The sequence below is a fragment of the Ceratotherium simum genome, chromosome 10 (assembly GCF_057802395.1).
Source record: "Ceratotherium simum simum isolate JZ-2026a chromosome 10, ASM5780239v1, whole genome shotgun sequence".
Lineage (NCBI taxonomy): Eukaryota > Metazoa > Chordata > Mammalia > Perissodactyla > Rhinocerotidae > Ceratotherium > Ceratotherium simum.
The window spans coordinates 32,827,407-32,853,442 of NC_141909.1; the positions used below are offsets into that span (position 1 = coordinate 32,827,407).

At 36.6% G+C, this 26,036-nt stretch overlaps 1 protein-coding gene across 2 annotated transcripts in view; it reads right to left on the reverse strand.

The window, feature by feature from the left end:
• Positions 1 to 7,658: 7,658 nt before the first annotated feature.
• The window catches only part of UCHL3 (ubiquitin C-terminal hydrolase L3), a 53,093-nt gene continuing 34,715 nt past the window's right edge, over positions 7,659 to 26,036 (reverse strand). The window contains exons 7-10 of one of the 2 annotated variants that reach the window (XM_014781796.2): positions 22,607 to 22,798; positions 18,205 to 18,280; positions 12,244 to 12,302; positions 7,659 to 11,307 (exon numbers count right to left, since the gene is read on the reverse strand). In XM_014781796.2, the coding sequence (XP_014637282.1) occupies positions 11,224 to 11,307; positions 12,244 to 12,302; positions 18,205 to 18,280; positions 22,607 to 22,798 (411 nt within the window). In that variant the 3' untranslated portion in view covers positions 7,659 to 11,223. The remainder of the gene's footprint in view (positions 11,308 to 12,243; positions 12,303 to 18,204; positions 18,281 to 22,606; positions 22,799 to 26,036) is intronic. The other variant, XM_004423082.3, reaches the window with a different exon arrangement.

A 26,036-nucleotide genomic window follows, 5' to 3' on the forward strand; every position in this document is an offset into this window, starting at 1 on the left:
CAAAGATTTAGGAATACCCAAGAGACACCTGGGTATCATCTGCATTTATGAACCGACTTTATCCTCCAAGTGGTGGAATGGGCCGGGAAAAATGTTATTTACCCGTCACTTCACTTTCCAAAGTTTTATTCCTAATTACACCACCATCAGATTTTCAGTATTTTTTATTTTCTTATAACATATATAAAAACAAATCTAAATTGGTAAACTTCAATAGCCAAGGTCTTCATCATTTTGAAAGAAAAATTTTACTTGACAACAGCTAAAATAAATTACCAATTTAGTTATTAAAAAATACCTTGACTTTTCTGATTCTGCCTTAGAAATTACAAAACATTTTTACCTTGATGGGAATAGTCCTTCTAGAATTTCTTTTAATCTCCAAATTTATATCTGTGGAAAAACTCATGACTGGGAAAGCTAAAACATTAACATGGAGAAAAAATGAAAATTAACTAATCAACAAATATTTACAGAGTAACAATAAACATTCACTGGGGCCAGCCCAGTGGCATAGTAGTTAAGTTTGCGCACTCCGCTTCAGCGGCCCTGGGTTCGCAGGTTCAGATCACGGGGGAGGACCTATGCATCGCTTATCAAGCCATGCTGTGGCAGCATCCCATATAAAGTAGAGGAAATTGGGCACGGATGTTAGCACAGGGCCAATCTTCCTCAACAAAAAAAAATAGGGGAGGATTGGCAACAGATGTTAGCTCAGGGCTAATCTTCCTCACACACACAAAAAACAAAAACAATAAACATTTACTGAGTTTCCAAGGTACTATGCTAGCTAGGAGAGATATAAAGATACATAAATGCTGGTTCCAAAAAAGTCAAACAGGGGCCGGCCCAGTGGCCTAGTGGTTAAGTTCCCACGCTCTGCTTTGGTGGCCCAGGGTTCACGGGTTTGGATCCTGGGCATGGACCTACCCACCGCTTGTCAAGCCCTGCCATGGCAGCATCCCACATACAAAATAGAGGAAGACTGGTACAGAAGTTAGATCAGGGACAATCTTCCTCAAGCAAAAAGAGGAAGATTGGCAACAGATGTTAGCTCACAGCCAATCTTCCTCATCAAAAAAAAGTCAAACATAAATATGTACCTAATAAAATGCTAAGAATATTTTAAGTTTAGTTCAAATTTTAGAGACACTTCAGATTATTTTTGGTCTTCTAGTGGCTTGTAGAAATTTCATATTTTCAAAATAATTACAATGTAAAATTAATCTTTCATTTTAATTTGTACAACAAAATAATTTTTACGGTAATATTTCATGCCAGAAGAATTCTTTGCCAAAGAGGTGTTTCGTTCATTAAGCCCTAGTGGCCAGAGAAAAGTTTATTGGATGCTAAATCAAAAAAGCAGGAGTTATTAATTTTCAGATCTGCTTTTAATTGGTATCATGACTTATTCAGCCAACACAGTGGGACAAAATAAATTCTTCTTATGTATAACTAAATTTTTCAAAATCAGACATTAGTACCCTCTATGTTTACCGCCATGTCTGTTGAATAGATCTAATATCAGGTTAGGAGAGTGGTGGTAAATCAACCTGACACCTGCCATAAGCATCCATTTCTAGTTTGGTTCCTTTGAAAGGATCCCTGGGCTTGTCATTCTTAAAGCTCTTAAAGGCATGGCTAGAGCAGGCGCATGAATTATGAAGTTAGTACTTACAGACAATTACAAGATCTAGAAAAAGAATGAGGAAAAACTTTTCAAAGCAAAGTCCAGCAGGATCTTAATAACACTGGGCCTGCAAACCAAAACTAAAACTGGCTTTGAGTAGCTTGGTTGGGACTTCCGGATGCCCTCACAGCCTCGTATGTGAAAGCACCTTACAGACTACAACATGCCTTATGCTATTTTACAATCTTCTACCACCCAGGCATATTTCCCAGTGCAAGAGATCAACAGTGATCATAAAATTGATAAGAGAGGGCTAAATATTTGCTATATTGTGGCTACTGACAATAAAAGTTCCGGTTAAATATGCCTGGGGATAGTCAGCAAAACTGACTTAATTTTATCTCAGTTGCAGTATTTACTTCTTAACCTCCAACTCACCTCTTTCCATCTGCATGTGTTCCCGAAGGAAGCTAAACAGAGACATTATACTTTGGAGCTTTCAAAGTAACAATATAAAATAGTCAAAGAACTATTACCTTCTGTGCTGCCGACCCCCTCCCCAGAGATATGGTCAGCCACACACACCCAGACGTGGGCACTGATGAGTCGTCTCCAGATTTCCAGAGCTCAGGGGTCTGTTCTCAGCATAGGAAGGCCAACTGTAAAAGACGGAGATATTATATCCTACTTTTCTTCATAGCAGTTGTAATAAAAATTAAAATAGGTTTATACCATAACCCTATATTGAACTTATCTGACCTTGTTTTGTCACTCCAGCACCATACTGAAATTCATTGACATTCAGATAGCTATAAATGAAGCATAAATATTAATAATAACTTGAAATGTTGAAATAATTGCTTAGGGTGATTCAGATTCTGTAAACATAGCTATCAAAAAGAAAAACAGCATTCTTGGCTCTCAGGAGTAAAAGATTCAGTTAAAAATGTTTTCTTAATGAGCAGTATGCTTCGGTATAGCATTATTACAGGAAAGACCAAAATTCCAATCATCCTTGCTAAATTGCATGTCTGCTAACTTCAGCTATTTTGAGATTTTTTAAAGTTAAACTATTTCCCAGTTACAGAAGAAATATGCACAGTTCCCTTGTACATGGAAATGAAATGTGATCTATTCATTCCATCTTCTTATTTAAATCCTTTAGAAAACTAGGTGAATCCAATGATTTATGAAACAAACTTTGAAATTACGTTCAATATAGCTTATTGCACCCCTGGGGTGATTGTGATAATAATAGGTACTATTTTTTGCGTACTGGCTTTCATGTACTACATTTATAATTCTCACAAAAGACAATCCTGCATGAGGGTACTTTTAGTTAAGATGTTAGTAGTTTGCCCAGGACCACTCAGTCAGAGCCAAGAATCAAACTATGTTCAACCCCAGACTCTGAGCTCTGTTCATGAAGCAATGACATTTAGATAATTCTTAGAGATCCTAATCATCTTTTTTTTTGATAGAACCACTATATTTTATGCCATAACTTCAGTATAGTGCTATCAATCAAGCATTGTGAGAACACTGAAATTCTAAATTACTAAGGCCAGAGGTTTTCTATTGAAAAAATTCTCATGAAATAGCCACTGAGTGGGAAAGTGTACTCATTGGATATTAGGAAAAAAAATGTTCTCTGATAAAAAGTTCCATCAGCCAGGATCTCCAAATTCAGTGGAAGAGGTGTCTACTCCTCCTGCCCAAGGGCACCTCTTCAACTGTGTTCTAGAATAGCCCTAATCAAGGTGGGGTCCTTAGACCAGCAGCCTGGGTGCTTGTTTAGAAATGCACAGTCTCAGGCTCCACGCCTAATGGCTGAATCAGAATCTGCATTTTAACAAGATCTGGGATCTCATGTGCTCAAGTTTGAAATGCTCTGCTAGATATATGCATCTTCCCCCCACTTAGGTCCCTCAATCATCCCATTTCTTTCCTGTGTTCTCTACTTCTCTCTGCTGTTTTTTTTTTTTGAGAAAGATCAGCCCTGAGCTAACATCCATGCCAATCCTCTTTTTGCTGAGGAAGACTGGCCCTGGGCTAACATCCGTGCCCATCTTCCTCCACTTTTATATGGGATGCCACCACAACATGGCCTGACAAGGAGTGTGTTGGTGAACGCCCGGGATCAGAACCCGGGCCGCCCGCCCCCCCCCCCCTTTTTTTTCCATTCCTCACATAGTAACATTCTTTTGAAAGCCCTCTGCTGATCCTACCCCACACCAAGCTATGACTTTATTTCTCTCCTTTTCTCAACCAAGTGCCTTGAAGGGGGTGTCTGTACTCCCTGAATCCATATCGTCACCTACTGTTCATGTCTCAGCCCACTGCAGTATAGTTTAATCACCTACTGAGTATCATCTGGCTCCTACTGTATGCCAAGCACTGTACCAGACTCTTGCACATCATTAACTAGTGTGCAAGAGACACAGTCCTCATCTTCAAATGACTGTCTCTGAAATTGTTTTGACGTAGAGTACCATGGACTCCCTGAATTGCCAATTCCAGTAAGCAATTTCCATTGATTATCAGATAGAAGGATCCAGCTGTCTTCCATAAGTCAGATATTAAAGAGATTCTGCAAAAATGTAAAATAATGCTACTGTTATCACTAACTTTTTTAAGAAAATAGGTTTTTTGTTTTCTTGGGTTTTTTTTGATGAGGAAGATTAGCCCTGAGCTAACATCTGTTGCCAATTCTCCTCTTTTTGCTGAGGAAGATTGGCCCTGGGCTAACATCCGTGTCCATCTTCCTCTGCTTTATATGTGAGACGCCTGCTGCAGCATGGCTTGATAAGTGATGCATAGGTTGGCATCCAGGATCTGAACCTGCAAACCCTGAGCCACCGAAGTAGAGCATGCAAACTTAACTACTATGCCCCTGGGCCGGCCACAAGAAAATAGTTATTTTTTATAAAAATGTTATGTTAACAAGTGATGGATTTATTTTTAAGTGAATTAATAAATATTCTTAAAATTTGTTTTACTCTCTAATACTTATAGATCAACAGATATAACCCTTACAAAAGCTCTCTGGGCTCCTCAATAATTTTTAAGAATGTTAAGGGACTCCTGAGAGGGAAAAGTTTGAGAACAACTGGATCCCATTTTAAAACTAGGTTAGTTGCTCAACAATCCCTAATATCTACATAGGTATCAACTATAGAATTAATATTGGAAGGATATTGAATTGGCCTAAGCATTTTCTCTCTTATGTTTTATTAATTTAGCTAATGACGTCACTTTCTCTAGGCATTCCACGCACAGTAAGGAAACAATAGACGACTACTAGCCCCGAAAAACTAAAAGCCTTCACTGGAACACTTGTAGCAACTCAGGTACTTGGCTCTTGTCTTCTGAAAATGGAAAAGAGCAAGGTAAAAACTAAAACAGTAAGGTGAACAGTTGGCTTTAAACATTCTTTCTGATTTTGCCCATAAGCCATACTTTCTAAAGTTCTTAAAATCAGTACTGTTGTGCTCTTATCTTGAATACTTCACGTGTACCTGATTATTAAGCCATACCAGAACACAGCTATAAGACCAATTATTCTTATTATATTAAAATGAAGAGGGGCCGGCCCATGGCTTAACGGTTAAGTGTGTGCGCTCTGCTGCTGGCGGCCCGGGTTCGGATCCCGGGTGCGCACTGACGCACCGCTTCTCCGGCCATGCTGAGGCTGCGTCCCACATACAGCAACTAGAAGGATGTGCAGCTATGATGTACAACTATCTACTGGGGCTTTGCAGGAAAAAATAAATAAAATTAAAAAAATAATAATAAAATGAAGAAATATTTAAGGCATTTGCATTTTGTTTATAAAAGAAATCAGTTTCTCAGAAGAATGCATGTTTTAAATTATACCCAGACCACGAAATATCATGCTTTGGTCTCAATGGTAAAAAATAATAAACAATGTAACATTCCCATTAACTGTGTATCAAATGTGTATACTTCTGTAGTGGAGGTGGGGGATGGGAGGAACAGCTGGCTTCAAATACTTAATATTCAGGGCAGACTAAAGAAAAACAACTTTCTACTGCTTAGCCCTAAAGGAAAATTCAAACGTAATCTTTTGTCATCTTCTACGACCGGTCGTTAAACTCTCAGTAGGTAACGCAACTTTTCAGCAGACAGGTTTTACGACATTTTTTAAGAATAGTCTAATTTACAACCTTTGCATGTGTTTCAAGTTATTCATGTTTAGGATACAAACAAAGCCTCAAGCAATTTGGTTTCATCTTGTTGTCACAGAACATGTGCAGGACACAGAGATCTTATCCTTTAGCTCTTCAAGGACACACTATTGAACATAACTTAAATACCAACTATGTTTACATGTCTATAAAGGACACAGGTTTGAATCAATTAAAATGTGTCATTCATATCATTTGGGATTTATTCTCGACCATGTGGATTTTTATTTTATTTTTTTTTTTTTTTTTTTTTTTTTTTTTTTTTTTTTAAGATTTTATTTATTTTATTTTTTCCCCCCAAAGCCCCAGCAGACAGTTGTATGTCACAGCTGCACATCCTTCTAGTTGCTGTATGTGGGACTCGGCCTCAGGATGGACGGAGAAGTGGTGCCTCGATGCGCACCCGGGATCCGAACCCGGGCCACCAGCATTGCAGCGCGCGCACTTAACCACCAAGCCACAGGGCCGGCCCTGGATTTTTATTTTAAATAATTCAATTTATACTCATGTCCGTCTTGTGGATTAGAAAGGCTTTATTATGTATTTCTAAGCATTTTAAATAATCTATTTTGCAAAATAGCTTTCAGTATAGGTTATGTACATTTAATGCCTCTAAAGCAGGCATTCCCAACCACCCTATCAATTAGACAATAAGGTAATGCTCATAATATATAGCCTTTATTGTCTATGTAACTTCCCATGTAATATCTGGGTGTGGACCATGGAAATGTCACACTGGGGACTCCCACCTATCAAGTAGGTGGAAGCAACACACAGGTTCAGAACCACTATCCTAAACAAAGAAGTCAAGAGAAAAATTTAGAATAACTTTTTATTGAAAAGCAAACAAGTAAGAATATACAGGAAACTAAGGCATGGTGGGTTGATCAACTGGCTCCTTTGACACAAAGAAAATAAATGTCCTTCATGACGATGAATCTTCTATATCACAATAGTTTATTCACTTAAGAGGTCAAATTTTGAAATGAAAAGAAGCAAAAGAAATGACAAAATTTAATTTCTGCAATCTGAAAACTCAGTATATTTTACATTTGATTTTCAGTAGTAATTTTGTTAAGAGCACAAGGAACCTCATTTTAAGATCTTACCAGAGAATCTTGTAAGATAAAAACATTATAAGTATGTGTGTACAAAGTCTTCTAAATTAGCTCAAAAAACTTTTTACAAACTTTTCAAAGAGGTTTTACTTTAACTTCAGTCAAGGATTTAAATCATACACAGAAAATTTAGACCAGTTATTTGCCTATTCAAAGTATGAATGTGTGTGTGTGTGTATACTTGTTAGTTCCCAGGTAATGCATATATATATATATATATATATATATACACAAATATATATGCATGTGTGTGTATACATATATGTAAGCTTTCTCTAAAAGAAATAAATTTCTATAGAGAAGTTCAGAAAGTGATGAAAAGACACGTCTTTGCAATTTTCTTTCTTTTTTTTTTGGCTGATGAAGATTCGCCCTGAGCTAACATCTGTGCCAATCTTCCTCTATTTTGTGTGTGGGTTGTCGCCACAGCACGGCTGCCGAAAAAGGCTGTAGGTCTGTGCCTGGGAACCAAACCCAGGCCGCCAAAGGAGAGCACGCCGAACTTAACCCCTAGGCCACAGGGCAAGCCCTTGCAATTTTCTTACAAGCACCAATATAGGAATCTTAAGCCTACAGATGCTTCTTTTGAAAGCTATAGTATTAGACAAATATTAATGGCTAAAAATCTCTCTTAAACTATATTGTTTTCATTAAATGAAATAAGCAGGTTGTATGTTGTCAACCAGCAAAAACAGAAACCAGTTTAAGAGGTAAAGAGTTTATTTGAGATCAAAGAATTGCAATTCGGGGAGCACAGATTCAAGTAGAAACCCAAATAGTGTCATGATTACAGGAGAGTGGCTCAGGGTTTTTATGGGGAAGAGGGAGGATGAGGTGAGCTGTATTAAAGAAGAGTTCATCGGTGCTAGATGAGGTCAGGTTAGGTCTGTACTTCATAGATTGGCTTGAGATTTGGTCATCAGGCAAAAGGCTAGACTTGAACTTCATTGATTGGTTAGCAATTCAGTCATCAGCAAAGTCCATTTCATCAGTCCTTACAAACAGGATATTCTCGTCCTTACTGACTTCTTGGCATGTTGGCAGTTTGGTCCAGTTTGGAAGATAAACAAGATGTGCAAAGGCAACTCCTGAAGTGGCTGCTCTGCTCCATTTTAACATGGCTCCACTCATGTCATCTTTCACAAGGTTATATACAACCCAAGTATAAAGCTTACCTAATAAGCACTGTACACAAATCTAAGATGGAATGAAACTAAACTTAAATCAGATTTCTTTGTTTAAATAATTTTTATACAGAATTAAAGATGGTTTTCATTTAAGACATTAAAGTTTAATTCACCATATAATACAGATAACTTCTGTTTTAGTCACAAATGAACATGGACAATATTAGGGGTTAAATATTATGGAGTTCATAAATGCTCCTCTCTTTCAATAATTTAAAGCAAATCATTACACCCAATGAAAGGTGATGTTTAGTCAATTCCCACAAGTGCACCAAGCAAAAATACTTAAAGTTTCAGTTCTTATTTTAATTCCATTTCCCCCAAATACGTTATGGTCATTAACAGCAATATAGAGAAATGACCCATAACTTGACCCCCCTTAGTGTCCCTTTACAAGTTTCCATACAAAATTAACCATTAATCTCTTCTACAAGTGCTAAGTTTTAAGAAAGTGACTACACAAAGTATTATAGGAAACAGAGCTGAAGGACTAAAATTCTAGACATAAACCTAAGAAGGGAGAAGCAAGAGAAAATTTTCAAGTGGTGTATTCCACAAGGGACTATCATGCTAAACTGTGTGCAAAAGAATGCTTGTCCTAAATGTTGCTCCATAAAATGTTTAGAAAATGATATTCGTGGGCCGGCCCCGTGGCTTAGCGGTTAAGTGCTCGCGCTCTGCTGCTGGCGGCCCGGGTTCGGATCCCGGGCGCGCACCGACACGCCACTTCTCCGGCTATGCTTAGGCCGCGTCCCACATACAGCAACTAGAAGGATGTGCAGCTGTGACATACAACTATCTACTGGGGCTTTGGGGGGAAAAAAATAAATAAATAAAATCTTTAAAAAAAAAAAAAAAAGAAAATGATATTCGTAATACATAGAATAATTTTTTTTTGAAAAAAAAGCTCTGAGTAGTTCTGCAGTTGGGTTCCCACCCAATATATGTGTAATTTTTTTAACTTAACTTTAAATGTTTTCAAAAGGTAACTTGACCTCAAACTCTTCTTGCACAATAACAGTCCGCCAAGTTAGTATTCCTCATAGTAAACTTGAGAAACTATGTAAATTCTTGGTGAGATGCCATTGATTAAGGATCTATCAAGAAATTATATAGTAAGAGAAATCCAGCAAGGCAACAGGCAGAAAACTGCTACAGAATATTTAAAATATGTAAGATAATATACAATATAGATGTGAGTACAAAATACAAACAATTTAACAAGAGTAGAACAAGTGGTTGCTGTTATTGCATGTCAAAGCATCACCTACATACACAGTTTATCAACTTGTTTCAGATTATTTCTTCATCTCTATTGCCATCACTTCATTCAGGCCCTCTCCACCACAGAATGGTGGTAAATTTAAATATCTTCCAAAGTGACCTTCCTCATTACAGTCTATTTTTTATAATCCACTGCTTTCCAAACTTAATATGCATATGAATCACCCAGGGATCTTATTGAAAATGCAGGTTCTCATTTCGTAGGTCTAGGGTGAGTGAGGTCTGAAATTCTTCATTTCTAACAAGTTCCAGGCAATACTGACGTAACCACACTGGGAATAACATAGATCTAATCCATTCTGCAAGCCACTGTCCTATTACTCTTGCTAAAATACCACTTACATTCCTACTTAAGGAATCTATGTTAACTCAGTGGATCACATATAAACATCTACACTCAATTTTATCAGTCCAGAACTTCATTCTGGACCAATCTGGTCTTTCTCCTACCTTCTATACTCATTCCAACCCAACTCTGTTCTGGTTTTTTTCCCTTTTTTTGAGGTAAAATGTATAGTATACGGTGAAATACAGATTTTAAATGAACAATGAGTTTTGATCAATGTATATACCTGTATAACCAATACTCTCACAAAAAAGATATAGGACATTGCTATCACACCAACCCTGTGTTTTGCCTCAGCTCTACAAATATCCTTCCACCTTTCCACTGTCTTCCACCTATCCTTTAAGACTCAACTGAAGCCATTCCTTCTTCAACACACACCCCAAATTCACTCACATACCTCTATCTAAATTACTACTACTTTTAAGACCTAACCATCACCATCTCTCACTGAACTAATGCAGTGGGCTCCTCACAAGTCTCTCTACCTCTGTTCTTAACCTCCTCCCCAATATATTATCCAGAGTAGCCAAGAGAGATCTCCTAAAACTATAAATCAAATCAGGTCACTCTTTAAAACCCTCCAATGGCTTACCATCACACCTGCAATAAATCCAAATGCCATTTCTTATATTCCTGTATCACTAAGCCTCTCCTTCTCTGACCTCATCTTTTGCTACCTTCCCCCTTACTTTCTATGCTCTGGTCATATGAACCTTCTTTCTGGTCCTACAACACAGGGAGACTTCCCCACGTGAGGGACTCTGCATTAATTATTTCCTCTACTCTTCCCCACCACCTTTCTATGACTGGATACTTTTTGCTATTCAGATCCCAACTTCAAAGTTACCTCCTCATAGAAGCCTTCCCTGATCACAAAATCTAAAGTATACACCCAGTCACTCTCTAACACAAATCCAACTTTAATTTTCTTCATAGCCTCTATCACTGGTATATATCTTATTAATGCATTTCTTATTTGTCTCTTCTCACAAGAACATAAGCTCCATGACTATGGACCTTGTTGATAGTGTTCACCACTGTAACTCCAGCACCTAGAACAGTGTACAGCTCATCACAAGTAGATGCTCAACAAATGTTTGCTAAATAAATACATTAACATATATGATATAATATATAGTCATACTATGCAGATGGAAATTGTTCCTGTGTCCCAATACAAAATCTCCCATAAAATTTAAAGAGAATAAGAAAGCTATTGCTAGTCATCAAAGTAAATCCTGCACAAGAAAGAAAGGGAAGAACAGAACAGCAGCTTTAATTTGGGGCAAAAATAATATAAAACACAGATTAAGTCAAAATTTAATTCACATAAAGTTTAATCAGTCAAGTTAATGAAAATATCAAAATTTCTGAGTTAGTGTATGAGGGCAGAAATTTAATTTTTGTTGCAAATAATACAGTATTTGGTGTTTCCCTTATTGACAAGCTATGCTGCAGAAAGAGCAATTGCATTGAATCTCAATTCGTCAGGGTCACGTTCCATAAACTTCTTGCAAACTTCTATGGCATCCTATAGGAAAAAAAATGTAGAACTTTTCAGTTTATAAACATGTGTTTTACTCACAAATGATAAATAATTGTTTCATATTTTCCTAATTCTTACTAACGTTATACTGCAGACTTCTTTTTCCAAATGAAAAATAACTTAAAGCACACCAGAAGAGTGAACAGAAATTAGTGGCCTAACTTGCTTAGCACAAAAGTATAAGATACAGTAAGTGTTCCTTCTTAAAATGCTTTTAAGAAACTGTTTTTAAGATGAATGCAAATTTGTTTCATAATTTTTAAGTATATATATATATATATATATTTTTTTTTTCTTGGTGAGGAAGAGTGGCCCTGAGCTAACATCTGTTGCCAATCTTCCTTGAGGAAGATTGGCCTGGGCTAACATCTGTGCCCATCTTCCTCTATTTTGTATGTGGAATGCCACCACAGCATGGCTTGATGAATGGTGCGTTAGGTCCGCGCCTGGGATCCGAACCTGCGAACCCCGGGCCACTAAAGCAGAACGCGTGAACTTAACCACCATGCCACCGGGCTGGCCCCTGCTTTTAAGAAACTTTTAACCTGAAAATTACATATTTCATTGATTCTAAGCCGCACAATTTGTTCATAAATTTAAAAATCTCTAAAATCAGGATTAAGATACAAACGACGGTATCTTGGATTCAATGAAATATGGAATATGATGTGCAACTCTTTCAATACTTTTCTTGTCTTTTTTAAAGTTGATACTCGTGCACATAAAGAGCTCTGAAAATCTCTTTATTTGTTGAGGGTTTTTAACACTAATTAGAATTATTCTTTTTGAATTTTCTCAAGAGATCAAGGACAAGGAAGGATCCAAATACAAAGAAAATGTTATACGAGTGATCTTTAGAGATGTTTTAAAGATAACAAGAACATTAATGAGAAAAAGTGGGCCAACAAGTTTTATTGTTACCTCTAATAAAGTTTCATCACTAGTTTCCCCATGATTAATTGGAAATGGTTTCCGTCCATCTGTGGAAAAGAGACAAATGGTTGAATGTTTAGCTGTCTGTACAGGATAATGTACTTTCAACTTCCATTTTCCTCTCCCACAGTGAGGCAAAAGATGTTTTAAACAATATATCATAACAAATTTTTTAAATGTGCTAACTATGAATATTTTTTAACATTAAAAGTTATTAGATCCTTGCTTCCATGTTTGAAAGCCTAAATTATCTTCATAAACAGAATTTATTAGAAATAAATATTGGCTTTAATTTCCTAAAAAGAATATGCAAAATTAATAAATCAGTTTTTAAAAAGTTACCAACCCTAGTTTTTACCCTCAGAAATATGAAAAATTTCTTTCTTCGCTTTGAAAGCTCAATCAGAAGCCTCCTAAGTAAGAATGACATGTTTATATCAATGAAAGGGAGCCACAAGGTTTATACATTACTACTACTAATTGTGTACACCAAGGCAGTAGCATAGAGCAACAATCTAAATAACAGCATTATTCTACTGACTACCAAAAATAATTAACCACAATTATAATCACCTTGAATAAACTAGTACTTTTTCAATACTATGAAAAAATGAAAAAGTCCAGAATTATATATATTCATGCTAATCCAAAGTTAACCGATACTCTATATCCAAATCTACAAGCTCAGATGTCTTATAAGTGGCACTTCAACTGCAATCCATAAAGCCCAATCTCTTCTCTTTAACTCTATGGCTTCTAAACATAATAAAAAATTTTTAATCAATATGTATAGATAGTGATAGATTTAGGTGGATAGATACTGCTTTTAAAGAAAAATATGAGCGAAAATTAAGCAAACAAACCAAAAAGCAAAATGAGACAATTATTAAGTCTGGAGCAATAAAGAAGGTTAAAAAGGAAAGTACATTAACTATGGCTCAGCTGGGAATAATGTTTCTGTGCCCATAATAATATAAACAACAACTACAACAACACTGGAAGACTAGGAAAAAGGAAAGCAGGTATTCTGTAACTGGGAGGGAGGGTTAAGGAAAGAGGGTGACAAAGGAAAGCTAAATCCTTATCTTCACTGTGGGAAGTCAAGAAATAATACTGAGGCCACTTCCACCTCTGGCCAGGATGGAATAACTGCTACTGGACTAGGCCTCCCACTGGAAAGAACTAAAAATCTGGACAAAATATCTGAGACAGTTCTTTTTAGACAGTGGGAAACAGGTAGCCCAGAAGTGTAGGTGAGCCCAACAGTAATACCAGCTTGCTGCCAGGGCAGGAAAGGCAAACTGAAGTGAGCACAGTAGTCTCGATGAGCTGAGGAGAAAGAGAGCAGGGTTCAAGGAGGCTGAGGTAGCTGGAATTGGCACAATACTAGAAAGAAGGTGGCTACCCACCTTGGAGACCTGTTGCTCCGTCTGGGCCAGGCCAGGATCAGTGTGCCAGATGGGGGCAGGGAGCAGCGCATCTGGGACTGAGCTTTAAGCCGGGGTGGCCAGGAGTTTGTTTATATGCAAGGGGAATGGGTAAAACAGCAAATACATGGAGGATAACAGAGAACACTAGAATAAACTGTATAGTGTTAGATTAGAATTAGAAGTGTTGACGTAAATGAATGCTTTTTAATATATAGATAGAAACATATAATTGTGTGTGTGTGTATACCCATTCACATATGAGTGTGTCAGTATATTTATATAATACATACAAATATTTCCCAGCTCTGTCCTCTGAGAGCACCTAGAAGCAATGGTATTTTAGTAGCAAAGAACACCCTAGCACCCAGATCTTGGTTCTAAATATGACTTTTCACTAAAAGGAACCAGGGCTCCTTGGAGAAGTAACTGAACACACAGGGCTGGGGCACAAAAAATAAAAGATAAGCCTGGAACATCTTGTTCCACCTGAAAGTTAGAAAGTGCTCAGAGTGACAAGGACATATCAAAAGGACAAAAGGGCCAACTTGAAAGGGTTCCCTTCAAGGCCAGGTGTGGGACAATCTGAGCATCAAAATAAACGATAATAATGGACTGTAACCTTTTGAATAAAATATAAATCCATGAGTCCATTCTAAGATGAATGAATGAATGGGAGGAAAGGAAAGCCTCTAATGTTAGAGGAATTTTTTTTTTTTGAGAGGCAGATCAGCCCTGTGCTAACATCTGCCAATCCTCCTCTTTTTTTTTGCTGAAGAAGACTGGCCCTGGGCTAACATCCGTCTCCATCTTCCTCCACTTCATATTGGACGCTGCCACAGCACGGCTCGCCAAGCGGTGCAAGCCCGGGATCCGAACCGGCGAGCCCCGGGCCGCCGCAGCGGAGCGCACGCACCCAACCGCTTGCGCCACTGGGCCGGCCCCGAGGAATTTTTTTTTTAATTACCATTACCAAGTGATAATCAATTTAGTCAAGAATCCTCAATGGATGCTAAATCTGATAGATAAAGGCTTAATGAGAAACTGTATACTTACACAGTCTCAAAGTATCTCCTGGTAAAATATTTATTCATTACTTATTAATTAATAAATGCAAAATTAGCATACTAATAAGTATAACATAGTTATTAATTAACTGTATAATAGAGAAGCCAGGCAGACATTCTCTAAAACAAGTGATAAAAGTTAGCATCACCAGTAACAGGACAAACTGACATCATATGCCTCCTGAAATGATGCACTGAGAAGGACACAGCGTTACCTCTATGGTATATGTGCCAAAAATATAGAAATCATGAGAAAATATCAGACAACCCAAATTGAAGAATAATTTCAAAGTAACTGCCCTGTACTCTTTTTTTTTTTTTTTTAATAATTTTATTTTATTTTTTCCCCCAAAGCCCCAGTAGATAGTTGTATGTCATAGCTGCACATCCTTCTAGTTGCTGTATGTGGGACGCGGCCTCAGCATGGCCAGACAAGTGTGTGTCCTGCGCACCCGGGATCCGAACCCGGGCCGCCAGCAGCGGAGTGCGCGCACTTAACCACTAAGCCACGGGGCCGGCCCTGCCCTGTACTCTTTTTTTTTTTTATATAATTTTATTTATTTATTTTTCCACCAAAGCCCCACTATATAGTTGTATGTCATAGCTGCACATCCTTCTAGTTGCTGTATGTGGGATGCGGCCTCAGCATGGCCGGAGAAGCGGTGCGTCGGTGCGCGCCCGGGATCCGAACCCGGGCCGCCAGCAGCGGAGCGCGCGCACTTAACCGCTAAGCCATGGGGCCGGCCTCCTGCCCTGTACTCTTAAAAATAAATGTCAAAGGTATGAAAGACAAGAATAGGAGGAACCATTCCAGATTAAAGAAGACAAAGAAACAAGGCAACTAAATGCAACACACAATCCTGGATTGGATTCTGAACCTATATAGGACATTATTGTGAAAATCAGCAAAATGTGAATTGGGTCTGTGGATTTGATGGGAATAGTGGATCAATATCAACTGCCTGATTTTGATAGTCATACTGCAGTTACAGAGGAGAGTATCCACTTGTTTTGAGGAAATACACACAGAAGTATTAAAGGATAATGGGGCATCACGTCTGCAACTTATTTTCAAATGGTTCAGAAATATTAATGTAATCTGTGGAATCTGAGTAAAGGGTTTATAGGAACTCTGTATACAATTTCTGTAATTTTTATAAAAATTTAAAATTACTTCAAAATAAAAATGTTTATATCTTTCATCATATTCCTGTTATTTCAGGTATACAATTTATTGGTTAACAGTTTTTTTTTTTTTTGTCAAGAAGATCAGCCCTGAGCTAACATCTGTGCCAATCCTTCTCTTTTTGCTGAGGAAGACTGGCCCTGAGCTAACATTCGTGCCCCTCTTCCTCCACTTTATGTGGGACGCCGCCACAGCGTGGCCTGACAAGTGGTGCATTGGCACGTGCCCAGGATCTGAACCCGGGCACCGGGTTCAGCCATATTGATCATTCTTCTTGCCAAAGAATACCTAAACCAAACAAGACCTCAGTAGTTCTGCCTTTCTTTTCTGATGTTCGTACTTCAAATCAATTTTAAAATCCTTTTCTGTTGATCTTGGCGTGCTATAAAAGAGAACCATTCTTTATATGCAGTTTACACTTGATATATGGCATTCCTTCTACTGCCCTGAGCTCAGAGAGCTGGCTAACCAGTCAAATTGAGTTTTTTAGACAACTTTTTCCTTCCCATTGAGATAATACAGAGTTTTTTTCTAAATATCTTTTAGATGTTATTGTTTGTTCTATTATTAAGTCTCTCATTCTCAAAGTCACCATTACTTTATAGTATCTGGTTATGGATCATATATATCGTTTCTCTGGCCTTTCCTAAATCTACTTTGTTGAAGTGAACAGAATGTGTCTGGTAAGTCTCAGCAGACTTCATAAAAAATAACTTCTACTAGTTATTTTTTATTATTCAAAATTCAGAGTAGAAACTTAGCTTCTAGCAATCAGTCAGACATTTGAAATCCCCAGTCACTATTACAGCTTAGCTCTAGGTAGATTTTATAGACTGAATTAACAAAGCTTATGTTTCAAATTGCTCTGTAGGTCTATCATATACTCCCATAACAATGACTTCTTTTCATTTTAGTTTGATTCCTATTCAAATCTCTCTACTGTTGTAAACAACCCTCAGGCTTGTACATTTCAATAACTACTATGTTCTTTCCCTCCTTGTCCCCTTTAATAGAGCCATTTCTTTTTAATAAAGTGTATGATTCTGTTGCCATATTTCAAATTAAAAATCGACCTAAATTTTATGGACCACATTTACAGTCACAATCTGAGTCCTTTCAGAACTCTTCTGCCTTTAAATAAGTTAAGGAAAATGAAAGTGGCAAGTTAGTATATAGACAGCAAATGAGAAGAAAGAGAACTAAAAATCATGGTATTTAGAAATTGAAAAGGACTTCACTTTTTTGTTTCTTTATTTGGCGTTTTTAACCCAAGAAGGTTCTCATAGAAAAAAGGACAAGAAGGACTCAGAAGTACTATATATCAATTATGAAAGAATCATAAGAAATTTCTTCTGTCTGGATGAATCAATTAAAATTATGAGGATCTGCTCCAGATAGTCCCTGAAGTAGTTCACCTATAGTTAAACTTTTTAAAAAATAAGTGCAGGTATGGGTGAAAATACCAAGTAATTAATCATGGGTATACATGCCTTAGGGAATTGTTGCTAGAAAACATAGACTCCTGTAACAGCTTTTAAAAAATCAGATGTTAATACAAAGGGATAGTACAAAAGCCTGAAAACTAATGATACTCATTACTGAATACAAAAACTAGTGATTATCAATATTACACTATTTTTAAAATTAGTTTCAGGATCAAGATGGTTCATCCAGATGTTGATGATAATTAACTCAATAATTTAGTGAAGGATGCTGAAGTGATTTACAGGAGTTCCCTATAATGGTTTTTACTTTCTTGCTTTGCCAAAATGCAAAGGTAGGGGCCGGCCCAGTGGCGCAAGCGGTTAAGTGCGCGTGCTCTGCTACAGCGGCCGGGGGTTTGCAGGTTTGGATCCCAGGTGCACACCGATGCACCGCTTGTTAGGCCATGCTGTGGCGGCGTCCCATATAAAGCGGAGGAAGGTGGGCATGGATGTTAGCCCAGGGCCAGTCTTCCTCAAGAAAAAAAAGGGGAGCATTGGCAGCAGATGTTAGCTCAGGGCTAGTCCTCCTCAGAAAAAAATAAATAAATAAAATGCAAAGGTAGTATGAAAACATTCTTGAATTATAAGTTGCTTGAACATCAAAATAATTTTTATTTTTTCTAGTAAAAAATCTTAAATGGAAAACTTTCATTATGCTAACTCAATGTTACAGGGCAATTGAGTAATTTAAGTAAACACAATAAATATCAACAGTCCCATTAATCATAAACACAGACCTTCCCATTACCATTTCTCTCTCCAGAATAAATTAAAGCAGTTCTTACCTAATTCATAGAGATGCCCATCTACATGAACTAATGCAATAAAATGAAGGTCTACTTTTTCATCTATACTTGGTGCCTGGAATAGGAGAGAAAGATACATATTATAAACGTTAGTAGTCAAACAAATCAATCAAGTACATGTAAACAAGTACATGTAAATCAAGTACACGTATACAAATAATATCAAATAACATGAGAGAACATTTATCCAATATAATTCAATGCTTCATCTTTGACAAGGTGGACAAAGAGTGAACATGCCTATATTTATAACAATGTGCTCACGCATCAACAAGGAAAACATCGACTAAAAATACATCTTTCTTCATCTCAACTGTTCTAAAAACCTAAAGTTTTGTTCACCTTGGAATCCCCAGCACCTAGCACAATGCCTGGTACATAGCAGATACACAATGCATAATTGCTGAATGAAATAAATTCCTGGAAAGATTTTTTAAATTTATTAATAGCATAAACAGAGTTAAAGAAATCCTTCTTAAGTTAAATTTTAAGAAATCAAGAAAGTGAGTTCTTCCCTTAATGACTTGATCTTGATAATTTCATTATTTGAATAAGGCAATATAGTCTTAAAATAAAATAAGTATCTTTATTCATCCTAGATTCAAAAAGTTTAAAAATGAAAAAATAGCCCAAAAGATTAAAGTGGGGAAAAAAAAGATAAGAGCAAACTAAAGGGTACAATGAACTGTACCCTATGATTTTTCTCTGGCTTTCTCTCTGGCTTTCTAGTGAACTATTTGAAATTAAAACTATGCTTAGTGTTTTTTAGCTTACTAAATTTAATTTTCATGAGCAATATCTGCTACAACTCTTAGTCATTCAAATAACTTATGCAAAGTCAATATATTTAACTGGCTATAATATGCAGTAACTACACACTTAACACTAATATGTGTTAGCTATATATTAAATCTAAATGATTTGAAATGAAATGCAATCACTATTAAATACAAGTATAAATTTAAGAGGCAAAAGTTAATCAAATTATATTTTATATTATTTAACATCCTATAAGTAACACAATAGTATCTTAACTCTAAAATTCATACTTTTTTCATCCTCAAGTAAATATATAATTTTAAGTAGTTGTAATATGAAATTTTCAGATGCAGAAATTGAAAGGTACAGAATAAACATTATCTTGGATTTACTGAATGCTTCTCAATTACAGATAAAGTGACTCATCTAATCTCACACTATTCTTCAGAGATTATCTCCCTCAAATTATAAATGAGAAAATTGCAATATAAACTGATGTGGCAAACTATAGCTCCTCCTAACTTCAATTTAGAACTAAAGAATTCTGCAGTTGGCAGGATTCCAAGTTATTTAGTTTCACTGTTGCTCTAATACCAGACTCTTCTCTATGGGCAGCCCCATCATGTGGTAGCCCCTCCAACAACAGGGAACTTCCAGTAGGTTTTGAGGCAGTCCATTCCATCTTTGGACAGTTTTGTTAGAGTTATCCCTTATCATACTGAGGCAAAAATATGTCTCCCAGTATTTTCCATCATCTTAGAAAAAGTCTAATCCCTCTTGAACATGATATTTCTCCAAATACTTAAAGATAGTGATAATGAATTCCCTTACTTTCTTGGTCAGAGAATAAAAAACATTAGTGATCAGTCAATCCAATATCCTTATTTTCCCAACGACCAGAAGAGAATCCAATTTTTCAAGGCTACACCTAGGCAATTCTACAAACTATAAATTCAATTCTATGACAAAAATAGTAAAAAGAATTCTTTATCCAAATAGTAAAGAGTCTTTCTTGTTTTACTCACTTTAAGATACAATTCTCCAACAGGATATCAAGTATTTTAAATCTTTTGAGCTATTATGCTTTCAAAAACTTAATTATTTTAACACCATCTCTTCTTAAGAATAATATATCTTACAGCTTCCATTTTTCATATTTTGTCAGCAAACACAACGGTGCAGGAGGTAAAAATAGTACAAATGGAGTCAGAGACCTGAATATGTACCCAACCCCTCTGAGCACTGGGTTTCTTATCTGTTTTGAGGTTTAAATGAAATGCATGAAAGTACCTTGTAAACTATTAAGTGCTAAATAAACATTATGCATTATTATATTAATATTATATTATTACAAATGTAAGAAATCACTAAATCTAGTGACAACCAATTGTGTCATTGTACCTTTTATCCCAAAGTGCATACTAAAAATATAAAACTCTAAAGAAGGCATGAAAAGCCTTCAAAGTATTATAAAAGATAAGTAAAGCTCAAAACTTCTAAGCTTTCCACAAAACCTCAGTACCTATTATGAGCCTTTTTCTTTGGTCAACTTCAATTAGTCTGAGAGCCTGAAATCTGCAATTATCCAATTGCTTAAAAATTATTCCACTAAAAACCAGAACCATAAATAAAAATCAATTTCCAGTAAGTCCTCCATTTCCAAAAATGACCAGTAAATAACTAAACAAAAGGCAAAAACCAGAAGCTACAGATTGGATCATTCTTGCCTATATTTTTATATATTATTTTTTCACAAAGTTTCCTAATTTAAATTACAACACTTCATATCATCTCAAAGAATTAAAGTGATATAACAAATCAATTAGATAGAAATTAATTAAATCCTAAACAGAAGTTTCAAATTATTAAAAAATATAGTTTAATAAATTTATAATTGTATGGCACTTAATATATACCTGGCACTATTCTAAGTGCTTGATAAGTATTGACCAATCAATCATCATATAAACCCTATCAGGTAGATAATATAGTTATACTCATTTCACTTTCAAGAAAACTGAGGCACAGAAGCATTAAGCAACATGCTCTAGGTCACACAGCCAGTAAGTGATAGAATCTGGTTTCAAACCTAGGCACTGTTGTTCCAGAATGCATGTTCTTAACCATTAGGCTATGAAAATATTTATGAAGCTACAAAGCAGTGGAATTAATATGGAGCAAAGATCAACATTATATAAAAACATATAAAACTGGAAATGTCAATTTTTATGACACGTTTAAGTACAAAGGAATTTATTCATATTTAGAATCAATTGTGCCCAAGTAAGAATTTACAAAATTAGAGTTTTACTCTGATCATCTAATTCACCTTGTATCTCCTACTGTGCCAAACAGTACGTATGGCATAGTAGGGAAGCAACAAATATCAAATGGATAAATGAATAAAAATGACAAAATGTTGTGACCCAACAAGGATAATGAAATAGAGAGACACTAGTTTGTTGATACTCAGCACAAATGAAAGGCTATTTTGATGACCATACAGATATTTGGTGGAAGCAGACGTTTAAGGAAAAGTGCCAAGACTCCACTTCATAGTTTGAGTACAGCTCTAGAAGAGTAAATAAGGGGGAGGAAAGACTGTTTGACACCAACTTTTAATTTTTTTTAAGCATTAAATGTATATGTAATCAGACTTCTTCTGGCTTCAAAAGTCATGATGATTTACAGAAGTGTCAAATTTCTTATGAATGTATCGCATATACCAAATCTTTCAGATATAGCATTTCTAGGTAGGCTCTGCCAAACCACAGTCATTGCCATTAATAGTCTAAAACATCAGAAAGACAAGAGCTATCATTGCCTAATCCTGCAGTTTATTTCAATTATGAGAATTACCAGAATTCCTTCATCAACCTCAACATTTAAGATAATTAGCAAGTGTACAAGAACAAATATACTTTTTAATAGTTTGCTAATATTATCAAACTAAGAAGAAGAATTCATAAAATTTATGGGAAGCCTACATCAATTCACAAGGAGAAAATCTTCACCTCCTACTTGGAAAAGATCTTTAGAAACTGAATAGGCAGGGAAGATTGGGTCAAGATTAAACCAAGTACCTGAGCCACCTCAGGGAATAAAATAGTTTAGATGAAACACCCTACACCATGAAGGATTAGATTAAGGATAGAGTAAGTAAAGTGACCCCAGATCATGACAAGATGCTAAAGTCATGTTTAGAAACATGAAAAAAAAAAAAATAAAGTAAGAGATGGCAAAGAACTCGGAAGGTACACAGCATTTGTTGACCTAAGCCAACTAAATGAAATTGGAAAGATGAAGGGTAAGAGAATATATATTCACTTTAACAACTGACAGGAACTTAAACATTATCATGAATGTCGATCAGTACTCATTAAAAGGCAGGCACCCTTATGTTGGCAAGATATGGAGTGGAAAGATGGATGTTCACCAAGGCACTGGTAAAAGTCAAGCTAGACTGCAAAGCATAGAGGTATGCTTGCAATCTTATTGGGGGAGAAATAGCTAATGGTTGAGTGAACCAAGAGAAAAGCACTTTGAAGATTGAAGAAATTTAAGGAAAAAAATGGACTGCCCTTGTCACTGGAAGAAGAGATGGAAGATTGACTACACTTACAACAGAATGGAGACCCAAAGATGGTAGGCGTAAGAAGGGTCGCCAGCGACGAAGACGGAGAGATGGACTGGTAGCCTTTGCAGGGCCTACATGGTTACGTTTGACCCAGGGCAGGGATGCATGGTGACACAATGATGAGGCCTTCGTTCTGCAGTGGCTAGAATGAGGCTGTGATGAGGATGGCGAGGAGGACTACACAATTAAAAAAGAGAACATTTTACTTAGACCACGTTACTGGGTGATCATTTATTCTTAAAAGCAACGTATGGTCATACTTGTATTTATATGGTCTAGTACTTTTAATCAACCACAATCTAGAAAAGGATCGTAAATGAACATTAGTTAAAAGCTGGTAAAGTGGAAATATATAACCAAGGTATAAGGTTATATGCCATAGCTTCTCTAAGTGTACATCTAAAATAGTTACATATCCTCATTTGCATAGCACAGACTCATAGAACTGATTCTTTAAAAGCCACTAAAATGGAATTATTACATCAAATTGTTTTTAAAAAAGGAACACATACACAAAATATGTAACACATACAAATCACACAAAGAATAATGTGTAGAAGAAAACTGTATGGTGTAGGCACTGGTAAAAACAATTCTTTAGAGAGAATAAGCTCTAAAGAAAAAAAAACTTCAAAATATAAAGAAGGTGAAATGAATCCCTCCAAAGCTGATGACTTGTATAAACTATCCTCTAATCTAGGCTGACAAGTAAAATGGAAACTAGCATGGCCTATTAGCCATCTTTTAGTAAACAACAGTATTAGTTAAAATATGTATCACTTACTTTGTGACAAGTACTCCTTTAAGCACTTTACATATATCAATTCATTTAATCTCCCAGTAACCCACGAGACAGGTTTTTTTGTGTGTGTGTGTGAGGAAGATCAGCCCTGAGCTAACATCCATGCTAATCCTCCTCTTTTTGCTGAGGAAGACCGGCTCTGAGCTAAAATCTATTGCCAATCCTCCTCCTTTTTTTTCCCCAAAGCCCCAGTAGATAGTTGTATGTCATAGCTGCACATCCTTCTAGTTGCTGTATGTGGGACACGGCCTCAGCACGGCTGGAGAAGTGGTGCGTCGGTGCACGCCCAGGATCAGAACCCAGGCCACCAGTAGCAGAGCGCGAGCACTTAACTGCTAAGCCACGGGGCCGGCCCAAGACAGGTATTATACTTATTCCCATATACAAACGAGGAATCAGAGCACATAGAAGTTAAGTAAGATAACCAAGGTCACACTGCCAGCAAGTGGTAGGGCTGGGATTCAAACACAGGAAATTTGGTTCTAGAATCCAAAGATCTTAATCACTACGGTGTATAGCTTAAGTGGTCAAGAGAAAGATTTTAATACTAATTTATTAGACCAGATTCTAATGAGGAGAGGAGTAATCCTCTTAAAATTAGATATTTTGAGAGTCATCCTTTTGAACACTATTGTACCACAAAAGCCAAATCTGACCCAACAGTTTCCATGAAATGCATATAAGAATCAATCAGAAATATAGTCATGTGTCACTTAACAATGGGGATACATTCTGAGAAATATGTCCTTAGATGATTTTGTCTTTTTGTGAACATCATAGAGTGTACTTACAGAAACCTAGATGGTACAGCCTACTACACACCTAGGCAATATCGTACTAATCTTATGAGATGTCATTATGTGGCACATGGATATACATAAATGAATCCTATATTGGCTCCAAATGGGAACAAACGTGTATATAATAAAGTGTTTGTTTTCACAGACAAAGTCTAATCAGAAGTTTGTCATATTCAATCTGATTAAATTTAAATGAGAAGAGAGGGAAGAAAAGAATGGGATAGAGGAAAAGGGAAATGGATGAAGAGAAAGAAATGAAGTAAAGGGAGATGGAGAGAGAGGTAACCCAATGAGTAATGGAAAAAACAAAAATTTTCTAAGAATCTGGAGAGGGAGAGATTATTAAGCCAAAAGTAGAACTGAAGGTGTACACTGAAAGAATGTGTAAGGTTTAGGCAGGTGAAATGCGAAAGGTATTCCTGGCAAAGAATTCAGTGTGAGAAAAAGAACAGAAATAGGAACAAGTAGGATATGTTCAGAGGACAAGACTTTCAGGTCTGGGATGTGATTTTACCCTTTTGATTAAAAAGCTAGCCTGTTACTGTTTCATGGGTGCTGGCAGAAGACATGAGACTCCTAAGTCAGAGAAAAAGGTCTTGACTCATAGCACAGCAAGCAGCATGATCATCAATGTGTTTGTGTCAGTTCACATGAGTGCAACACAGATGGCCCAGATGGATGGCTGCACACACCATGGGCTGCAATAGAGGAGAGGAATATTGAGCAGGGGAAACTGATGTTTTATAGAAAGCAGTAAGCAAACCTGCTCTTTGTTCTGGAGGCAGATATTACCTCATCCCTCACGGTTGCTTACTGTGAGAAAAGCAATTTCCAACTTCAAGTATGATGGCCCTCTTCTATTGCCATTTTTGAAGAATCTTTTTTAAAACTTTCTTTTGAGGGGCGGGGAGAATAATTTCAAATTTACCAAGAGTTTCAAAACAAAAATAGTACAGGAAACACCTAGATTTGCCTATGACATTTTAGCTCTAGTTAGCTTTATCATTTGCACTTACACTCTTTCTCCTCTTCTCGCTACATAATTTTTTTCCCAAACTATTTCAGGGTAAGTTATATATACCATGGCCCTTTACCCCTAAATACTTCAGTATTTCCTAAGACTGAGAATTTTCTTACATAACAGCAGTTATCACTTTCACAATTTTATATTGATATAATACTTTTATAACTTTCATAAGTTTTTAATTTTTTTTTTGAGGAAGATTGGCCCTGAGCTAACATCTGTTGCCAATCTTCCTCCTTCTTTCCCTTTTTCTCCCCAAAGCCCCAGCAGATAGTTGTATGTCATAGCTGTACATCCTTCTAGTTGCTCTATGTGGGACACCGCCTCAGCATAGCCTGATGAGCAGTTGTAGGTCCGTGCCAAGGATCTGAAACTGCGAACCCCAGGCTGCCGAAGTGGAGTGCGCAAACTTAACCGCTATGCCACCGGGCTGGCCCCATAACCTTCATAAGTTTATACAGATATAATACTTTAGTCTCATCTTCCATGCATATTTTAATTTTGTCAGTTGATCTATTCATGTCCTCTGTAGCATTTTCCCTCAAGCTCTAATCTAGGAGCAGGTATTGCATTTACTTGTCATGTCTCTTTAGTATCCTTTAAGCTGGAACATTTCCAACAGTCTTTGTCTTTTACGAAATTAACATACAGTCCCCTTCTGCCATTTTTTAATAAACAGTTTTCTACATAAAAAAAAAAATCATGTCTTCTGTGAATACAGAAGGCATTTTTATTTCTTCCTTTCTAATCCACATACCCTTTATTTCTTTTTCTTGCCTTACTGCATTA